Source organism: Macrobrachium rosenbergii, chromosome 27 (assembly GCF_040412425.1).
Source record: "Macrobrachium rosenbergii isolate ZJJX-2024 chromosome 27, ASM4041242v1, whole genome shotgun sequence".
NCBI classification, from domain to species: Eukaryota; Metazoa; Arthropoda; class Malacostraca; order Decapoda; family Palaemonidae; genus Macrobrachium; species Macrobrachium rosenbergii.
In genome coordinates this window covers 32,859,356-32,869,508 of record NC_089767.1, presented here as the reverse complement: position 1 = coordinate 32,869,508, position 10,153 = coordinate 32,859,356, and the positions used below count along the sequence as shown (strand labels likewise).

General features: G+C 34.0%; 1 protein-coding gene across 1 annotated transcript in view; it reads right to left on the bottom strand.

Annotated features, from left to right (window-relative positions):
• The window catches only part of LOC136853580 (fibrillin-2-like), a 29,475-nt gene extending 19,698 nt beyond the window's left edge, over positions 1-9,777 (bottom strand). The window contains exons 1-14 of the mRNA XM_067129319.1: positions 9,660-9,777; positions 8,671-8,793; positions 7,493-7,615; positions 6,792-6,905; positions 5,714-5,836; positions 5,119-5,241; positions 4,252-4,371; positions 3,800-3,922; positions 3,510-3,632; positions 2,251-2,370; positions 1,966-2,088; positions 1,641-1,763; positions 851-973; positions 393-509 (exon numbers count right to left, since the gene is read on the bottom strand). Coding sequence (XP_066985420.1) covers positions 393-509; positions 851-973; positions 1,641-1,763; positions 1,966-2,068 — 466 coding nt within the window. The 5' untranslated portion in view covers positions 2,069-2,088; positions 2,251-2,370; positions 3,510-3,632; ... (6 more) ...; positions 8,671-8,793; positions 9,660-9,777. The remainder of the gene's footprint in view (positions 1-392; positions 510-850; positions 974-1,640; positions 1,764-1,965; positions 2,089-2,250; positions 2,371-3,509; positions 3,633-3,799; positions 3,923-4,251; positions 4,372-5,118; positions 5,242-5,713; positions 5,837-6,791; positions 6,906-7,492; positions 7,616-8,670; positions 8,794-9,659) is intronic.
• Positions 9,778-10,153: the final 376 nt, after the last annotated feature.

Genomic DNA, 10,153 nt, shown 5'->3' with positions numbered 1-10,153 from the left:
CTAACCAAAAGCAAGAGGTAACAAGAGAAGTTCAGGGGTGTTTATTTGCTTATAATAAAACAAAATTTCTTATAAAATTTAATTGTGAATGGTAGATTCATGTCCAACCTATAAACAAACTATAAAATAATGCTATGATGGTGAAGCCGTGCCTGTTTTTGTCTCAATGCAATGTACATGTATTCAGTAGTTATCTGCAGAGAGCTGAATTAACCTTACACACTTCTCCAAAGCTTAAGCCATGGGTTGAGTCAAAAGGGAATTAAAAATGCCAAAATATTTTAAGCACTATGTGCCTGTTTCTGCAGCTTCAAGGCTGCCTTGTACAGTGCTTTCTAAAGAAATAAAAAATACTTTCTAAAGAAACAAAACTGCACAATTTAAACACTTACCAAAACAGTTTTTTCCATCACCAGTAAAACCAGGTTTACATTTGCATTCGTAGCTCCCAAGTGTATTTATACATTGTGCATTTGGATCACATTTATTAACTCCACACTCATTGATATCTGTCAAAAAATACCCAATTTTAAATGGTAATTTGTATTTTTCCTAGGATATGAACCTACACTTCCATAAATGGAGCATTCACAGCAAGGCACACTGTGGCAGTCACTGGCTTTACTAAAAAACAAAACCCTATCGGGTAGGCCTATGAGTTACTTGTGACCCGAGCTGGCTTAGCTCTCCCATTTTGTTCTCAGCCGTCTATGCATGCGGTTTTAAAAGCCACTTATAACAAAATTTTTAGCATCACAAAGCATAAAGATATCACGTAAACCATAGTACTATCATATACATATAAATCAACCAAAAGTTAGTTCAAAAACAATAAGAACATCATACATACCCTCACATACTTTCCCATTTCCAGTATATCCTGTTTTGCAAGTGCAAGTGTAGCTACCTAACATATTTATGCAATATGCATTGACGTCACAATTGTTAAAAGTACTCTGGCATTCATTGATATCTGAAATAACAATAATTGTAATCATAATTTATGACAGACAGGCAAGTAAACTATAAATATCTATATCTTAAATAAAAAAAATTGTCATCATAATTTATGACAGGCAGGTAAACTATAAATATTTAAGTGCATTATTTTAGTGTTCACTTTCATTAACAAGTAAAAAGTTTCTTTGGTGCAATCGAGTTTTCTGTACTGCATATAATCAAGGCCACCGAAAATAGATCTATCTTCCAGTATGAAACGCCTGTGGTGTCCTGTTCTATAGTTTTGCCAGATGCATGATCATGGCTAACTTATCCTTAAAGTAAAAAGTACTGAGGCCAGCGGGCTGCAATTTGTTATGTTTGATGATTGAAGGGTGGATGATAAACATATCAATTTGCAGCCCTTTAGCTTCAGTAGTTTTTAAGATCTGAGGGCGGACAGAAAAAGTGTGGATGGGCAGACAAAGCCTCTCACCAGTGACTAAAATCTACATCACCAAAGCATTTGCTAGGTCACAATTGCTACGCATGAGAAACTAGTTGAATTACCTAATACAGAACCAAAACTCATTAAAATGTCCATATCTCATGGAGGGGCTTACCTGTGCATCAAAAAGGCACAAACACCAAACCAGTAATGCCAATAAGGAGTGTAATTATATTATCTTAACGGTACTTACCAACACATGAGAACCCACTCCCAGTATAGCCTGGCTTACAAGCGCAGGTGAAGCTCCCTATATTGTTTATACATTCAGCATCAACATGACAAGTGTGAGTGTTTTTTGCACATTCGTTAACATCTGAAATCATAAACAACATTGAAATGAAGTTAATGTGAATTACTGTATGTTAAAAGTCACTGTATATATTCACATAGAATCATTAAAAATATTATTGTATCAAAAAGGATCACCTTAACTCATTAAATTATCACATCACATAAAATTACCATTATTTACAATGATATGGTACAAGTTTACTACTGAGTAACAATTCACCTACCAGTGCAACTTAAGCCATTGCCGGAGTATCCTTCATTGCATAGGCAAGTAAAGCCTCCTGCTAGGTTAATGCACGTTGCCTTAGGGTCACAACTGTCCGTCATTTCAAGACATTCATTAATTTCTGTAGAAAATACTTATTTTACACATCAAGGACATGATATGTTAACCTGAAGAAACAGTCAACATATATGAGTCACAAATCCTTTATAACAACTGATTTAACCAAAGTATATTGTCAACAGCCAGCGTTTCATCATTATATAAGAACTCCAACTACACTTACCGAAGCAATTTTTCCCACTACCAGTATATCCCGGTTTGCATTTGCAAATGAAGCCTCCATCAGTATTAATACATTCGGCATTGACGTCACAGTTGTAACTTTGAAGGCACTCATTAATGTCTGAAGTAATAGATTTTGATTCCATGCTAAATTGGCATCAACTATTCATCTACATAATAGTAATAAAGTTAAAGTTTTCCTTACATTTTTCAGTCACTGCATCAATTTACCTACATTTAAACCGCCTAAAAACCAATAATCTTTAAAAATTGATTTGCTGAAAAAAATTAGAATTTTACGAAATATTATCAACAAGTTATGGCCTAAAATGTAATTTTGCAAATGATTTAAGTTTTTGCGATATATATATTGTCAACTCACCTTTTAGTTATTTACTGAAACTTACCAATGGCCTAGAGTTGCCTATAAACAAAGCTGAACCATTTTCTGCTGTGTTTTTGCCTGCCTAAAAAGGTAAGTTCACTTCCGGAAAAGCCAAGTGGAAAACATCTGCAGCTATTATCCATAGAGGGGAATCCAGGAAATTGCCCATACAATCTCTGCTGACCAGAGCTATTAATTTGTGGCAATCATCAGATATTTTGCAAAATGACATTCATCTGAAAATAAAATGTCTGAAAACTTGAAATACAATTTATGTAATGGGTCCCATTTTGATGGTAGCAAGGGATGGATTCTGAGACACTAATAAAAAGTGGCAATTTTTTTAATAGACATGGGGGACCAACCTAAAATTTATAAGAATGTGTCTAGGTTCAATTAATAATTATTTATAATCATTTTGCATTAATTAATACCCAAAAATAAAAATTAAAACCATAGAATTAATTTTATCTGAAGTCCCTTTTTTTTTTTGATAAAAGAAGGTCAAAACAAGTTTTATTTAATCTAGGACAACTAAATGAAATTTTAAATATAAATGGGGAAACATGAGTCTTAAAACAAAGCCGGGGATTTTTAATATTTTGAGTTTCTGATTTTTGGCAATTTTTTTCTGATTTTTCAGCTGACTCGAAAAAAATTGAAAAATCAAAATACTAACACCAACGTGAATCAATCTTAAAACCTTTTTTGAAAATGCTCTGGCGTCACAAAACCTAAGGTCACTGAACAAAAATTTTTTCCTGTTCCACACAATATCCTTTTCTATATATCAACAACCTGTCGTTAAAAAGGTATAAACCATAAAACCCTAGAATTTTACATCAACAAAGTGTAACAAGTTTTCCTGAATCTACCAATGCAAAGCTGACCATTGCCTGAGTAACCTTCCTTACATCTGCAGCTATATCCTCCAGGGAAATTGATACAATTGCTATTAACGTGGCAATCATCAGTTGCAAAATGACATTCATCAATGTGAAAGAAAACAATTTCCCAATTTTTTTTTTAATAGGAGCTGTGTTGATGTCCATATTTAATCTGGACAACTGAATATGAGTCTTCTTCCTTGACAGCTGACTAACTTTATACTAACACCAACGTGAATCAATCCAGCCTGTTTGACTGTTCTCAAAGGTATACATACCAGTACAAGTTTTCCCATCTCCTGTATAACCAGACTTGCAGATGCACTGGTAACTCCCAGCTGTGTTGATGCAATAGGCACTGGAGCGACAAGCAATACGTGTATCTAAGCACTCATTGATATCTGTAATTAGAAATAATGCGAAGGAACATGGCATAAAAAACATTCAATAACTGATCTTTACTGAATGCCTTTCCTGACAAAACTTTCTCTATCCTTACAAGATTTTTATCAGCCTTACTGAATTTCAGTTGGTAAATCAACTTCTACCTTTCTACATAAAATATTTATCTCTGAAATCATTAGTACAATACACATTCTGTATTTCAAAAGTTACTCACACCATATATGTTATAAAATCCTGTAATCTCTTTTATTGCAAGACAGCACGAACTTTAAATATGTAGGAAAACTATGAATATTTTACACTTACAAAATACAATTCAACTTACCATGACATTCTTTACCACTACCACTATACCCCTCTTTGCATACACACAAAAATCTGCTCCCGTTCTGAAGACACAAAGCATTTAGGTCACATGGATTTGAAACTGAGCATCCTGGTAATTCTACATCAAAGAAAATTTTGCATTATTATACATGTGTAGATCAAGTACAAGCGTATGCAGTTATATAAAATGTCATCTTTAAATTCTCACCTACACTGACAAAGAAAAAAAAAGGTTTGTTCAAAATTAAATCTGTCATATTCAGCAATGTGGTGTATTAACTATTGTTAGCAGTGCTGTAGCTGTCTATAATTTCTTTCATTATTCTTACAATAGAGTTTGTTTGAAAATTACTGTTTACACACTGTTGTCATTGTAATTTTTTTCAAGTGTCTTTTATACCATTTTATAATTTCAACACTGCTCTATCAATATTGTATTCTGTATATCACTTGTACCATGTTCCAATAAGAAGTTACAGTACTGCACATTGTTTAATCAAGGTTTTATTTTTCTTATTGCAATGGAATAGAACATAAAATGTAGGCCCAAGGCCAAGCACTGGGACCAATAAGATCATTCAGTGCTGAAAGGGATATTGCCAGGAAAAAGGTTTTAAAGGTACAACAGGAGGGAAAATTTGCAGTTGCACAACATAACAGCTGTTAGGAGAGGGTGAAAAGTAAGATGGAAGAAAGATTATGAATGGTGGTACAGTAAAAGGAATGAAAAGGGCTGCAATTAGGGGCCAAACGGACATTGGAAAGAACCTTAAGTAATGCCTACAGTGCACTGCGTGAGGTGCACTGATGGCATCACCCCCTACAGGGATCATCATTGTGAAACCATGATCAGAAATGGACTAACCATCACATTGGAAACCATCTCCTGTAAAACCCGGTTTACAAGAGCATACGTAGCCACCATCAGTGTTGATGCAGTCAGCAGTAATATGGCATCTATGAGTTCTTGTGAGACATTCATTTACATCTGCGATAAAAAACTCAATATGAATACATTCTTTGAACTGCAAATACATCAGAAGATAACTTTATTGCAAATGTAAAAAACTGCTTGCTAAGATTCATTAACCCAGAAATGAATACTGTACTTTACCCCATTAGGCTAAGAAAAAGTTTTGATACCACATTATCCTAAAAGTACCTAAAATTCCTTCAAAATCAGTGTTATTATAATACTGTATACTGTACAGTAAATTCATGCAAGGGTCAACTCATGATTTCTGGCTTATAAACATGTCTCCCACCTTTCACTGAAAAATCTGCCTTCAAAACTAACAAATATACAGGTCTAAAGGTATTGTAACTCCTACAATAGCAATAATGGCTATTTTATAGTAAAAACTTCCCTAAGAAAATCATTCAAAGCACCCAAGAGATTTAGGAATACAAGGCTATCTCCTAACCTATTTCCGACAAGAGTAAAAACTATAATTGCTTACCTCTACATATATTTCCATCTCCTTCATATCCTGGCTTACACTGACAAAAGAAACTTCCTTCTGTGTTGATGCAAGTGCTCACGGAGCTACAGGGATCGCTGCCTAAAGCACACTCGTTTATATCTGCAAAGTAAGAAAAGGTGACCAGAGTTTGTTATATTTCCATTAGCAAATCAAAAAACATGTAAATGTACAGGCAGTGACAGAAGCCATGACACCTCACATTTAGTTCAAAATTTAATTTAGTTGTCTGGTACATTCCATTTAAAACTACAGTATTAATCTTGGTACAAAACCTGACCCCTCCAGCTGTGAATTTTTACTCAAAAACATTAGCCATAGGACATAACAGCCGGTAAAAATACACCATACACCAACATAGCCACCAGTGAAATGACTCCTTACGATCCAACAGGGTGCTTTAGATCAGCAGACGTTTGTTCTCCGAGCCACTTATTCAAATGCCAATTGATAGACTGTAGATCTATACTGTGTAATACAATAGAATAATGTATAGAATTTAGGCCAAAGGCCAAGCACTGGGACCTATGGGGTCATTCAGCACTGAAACAAAAATTGACAGAAAAAAGGTTGGAGTGAAACAGGAGAAAACCTCCCATTTGCACTGTGAATCACTCGTTAGGAGTGGGTGGAAAGTAAGATGGAAGAAAGAGCATACGAATGTAGGTACAACAAAAGGAATAAAAGGGGTTGCAGCTAGGGGCCAAAGGGACGCTGCAAAGAACCTTGTAATATCTCAGTGCACTGATGGCATTACCCCCTACAAGGCCAAACTGATCATTAAATTTTCCTGGTAATGCAAGGAAACCCCTCAAATCTCTCACCAGCTAATTCAGTATAAAGCTTAAGTCTTGAAACAATAATCTGCACTGACATATGCTTTAATTGTGTTGCAATAAGATTTACAGTATTCAAGTCTCAGGGTATTTTCAATCTACAGTCTAAGCTTCTTATTTAAGCAGAAACTCTTTTGCTCATTCTGATCTATGAGTTAATGGAAATTAACTCAAGGCATTTTAATTACTATTCAAAAAAGCAATTTTGACAATGTGCTTACCAGTGCAACTTTTACCATTCCCAGAATAGCCTGCATTACATAAGCACCTGTATTTTCTTCCAGTTTTGACACATGTAGCTTTTGAGTCACAGACCTCAAGGCAATCTTCAATTTCTGAAAAGTCACAGTATTTAGTTTACACTACTTTCACCATAATTCTAAAAGGTTTCTATCGAAACGTGAATTGGTTTTAGACATCAATGAAACAAAGATATGACATTGCAGCTTTTATAATACTGCATTACTGAATCATTTTGCAACATGCTCATTAAACCTATAAATCCCATAAGTGAAACAGAATATGTTTTTAAAATGAGCATTTTGCATATATACAGTACAAACTACTGTCAGAACCTGGCCATGGCTTCTATGGGTATAAAAGTTAACAATATACCAAGATCATCACAAAAAGTAAAATTATTTATGATACTCATCATTTGCTAATTGCGTATGACACAACCAATTCTTTTGGCAATGCTTAGATTTAACCTGAATTTCAGTTTCATTTTTACTACATGACACTGACAGTCTCAAAGCACTTCATAATTCTCTAACATATAATTAATGCTATGCAATTTACACAAACCCCCAAAAACCAAATAAATTCAAAGACCAAGTTTTTGCCAAATACAAATATTCTTCAATAAATTCTGAAATAAAAAAAAATCTGTACTGTACTACAAACAAACATTGTAACTTACCAAAGCAATTTTGTCCACCACCAGTAAAACCCGGCTTACAAGAGCAGACATGGCTACCATCAGTGTTGATGCACAAAGCATTTATATGGCAGTCTGATGTTCCATCAAGGCACTCATTTTTGTCTGAAATAAAATAAATCACTGTAAACATCAACAAACTGACGCTATAAATTTTCACAGATTTTCTGTCTTTCCTACATCACTTTCTCCAATATTTTCATACTACTATATACTCAAGAAATCTGATTCCTTTATAATTTCCATAATGTAAAGCATCCCCTTGTCATTTATATACCACTACTGTAAGGCTCTTTCTAGTCCTAATTCTTCCTTCATCAAGTTTTTACATACTGTATTCTAATAAGCTCATGAATGACCAGCTTTCCTTCTGCGGTTATAGTCACCTGTTATTCCATACACGGTAGTCCTCGAGATCTTCCATTTGTATTCTTCCCATGGGGTAATTTAACCTCTTTAGCTATTATTTTCTCTATGCCTTTTCATCTCTTAACCTATCAATATCTCCACAGGTCCTTCTATTATGCCTACATCCTCTTTTCAGTTTATTTCTCACTCTGAAATTATTTGTAAACTACAAAAAAGGCAGAGCATCATGAAATAATTTACTGTAATCACTTTTTACCCAAGAAACAATGCACTGCATGCAATAGCTTTAGTTTATGCTAAGATAAACTGATAAATAGTATCTTGGACGCATCAAAGAGCAACTACAATATGATTACTGTACCAAGACTTATCAAATAATGGCAAAATGCAAAATCTAAAATGTTGTGGGAGAGAGAACAACTTAAGTTTACTGATGACAAAGCTGATAGTAAACCAGCTAGATCAATAGATAGTAAACCAGCTAGATCAATAAATAAGAAATCTATATAATTTTATGACAAACTGATGGTTTTCTGAGATTATAACAACAAAAAAAACACTTGTAAATTTTGTCTATGGTAACAAATTTTTGTTTTATTTTTAAAGAATTTTTTAATGGTCACCTTTTGCTACTGCATTTCTGATAAGCCATGCAACCATTTGGTACCATTAAAGCCACACTACCAGACTTACACTTGAACTTATGATTTCCACATAATGGCAATTACCACTACCAGAAGTACTTACTAACAACACCCACCAATACAAGACATATTTACTTAAACACTTACCAACACAAGCCCGTCCATTTCCTGAATATCCACTTTTACAGGTACAACTGTAGCTTCCCTCTGTGTTGATACAAACGGCTTTCGCATGGCAGTCATCAATTTTGTACAAGCATTCATTAATATCTGAGAGAAACAAGACATTTTGCTAACCTTATCATCTGACAGTTAACATCTATAAAACTTATCAAAACATTACTTTCAAATTATTATAAAAGTTCAGATGTTTTAGAATCTAATTCTTGGAAGGAAAACGAGAAGTTAGAAAAGACATCATTTTATCTGAGATGCCTTTTGTTATTCCTTCACAGCATTCTCAAACTTAACAGACATTAAAATTAGATATCTAAAACCATGCCTGTGATACACAAATGCTTAGGAATAGCATGTACAACTTAAAGTTACGCGACAAATTTCTCTTTAGCTTGGATACTAAGACACCTACACCTATTATACACTAAACATAGCCTAAGCTTTTTATCTTGTAACAAATAGTTCTTTCTGCATTTACTCTTCATATTAAAGTTGTTTTTTCCTAAGTTTGTTATTCTTGTGTAGTTGCAGGTTTCTTCCTCAGTTTTTGCCGACCATTTAGTGCCCGTACAATGTGGACTGTAAAGCCCTCTTTCACTGCATTCCAAACCACCAACATCACCAAGGAACTTAAACCACACTACTATATTCCAATTCTTCTAAAAAGTTATTTTTTCACTTTGTTCTATAGCTCATGCCAAGTGGCAGTACTGTATATTCATCTTCAAGAATCTTTCCAATCAAATTCAAGTCCTATCCTAATCTATAAAGTGGCAAGTAGATTTTTATTCTATCTATATACATACATTTACTGCATAAACCTAGGCGTGCAAACATCAGAAAGCATCACTAAAATACAATAAAATGTACTTAAATTTGTTAATCTTGCTCATATCAGTATGATTCCATAAAAACACTGAACAGTCTCAAACCATAAGAGAAAATTTTTGACAACTTACCACTGCAAACCTTTCCACTTCCTCTGAAGCCTTGTCTACAATAGCAAGTTGCACTGCCCACATTGTTGATACAATTAGCATTAACATCACAGTAACCTGGTGCCCCTGAGCACTCATTTATATCTGAAACAAAGTGTCTGGTAATGGTAATTTAAGATAAAATTTAAAAGGAGATACCTCCAAACAGTCACTTCTTGTGAAAATGTCTAAAGTTTATGGCCCCTTTTTGGCCAATTTTTGTCTCCAGAGGCACTAAAATATTCACATGCATACAGAAAAAGAGAATGAAGGACTAATTGCAAAATTAACTAGTAAACTATAAATCTGAATTATAATAATTCTTTCAACATATGCTCGAGTTACAATATTTCGACTTACGATAATTCACTCTTACGATGGGGTTAGCAATTAATATCGATATGACAATATTTTGAAAATACATATTTTTAAATTTCACGGACTGACTAACACAGGCAACAATGTACAATCAGGCA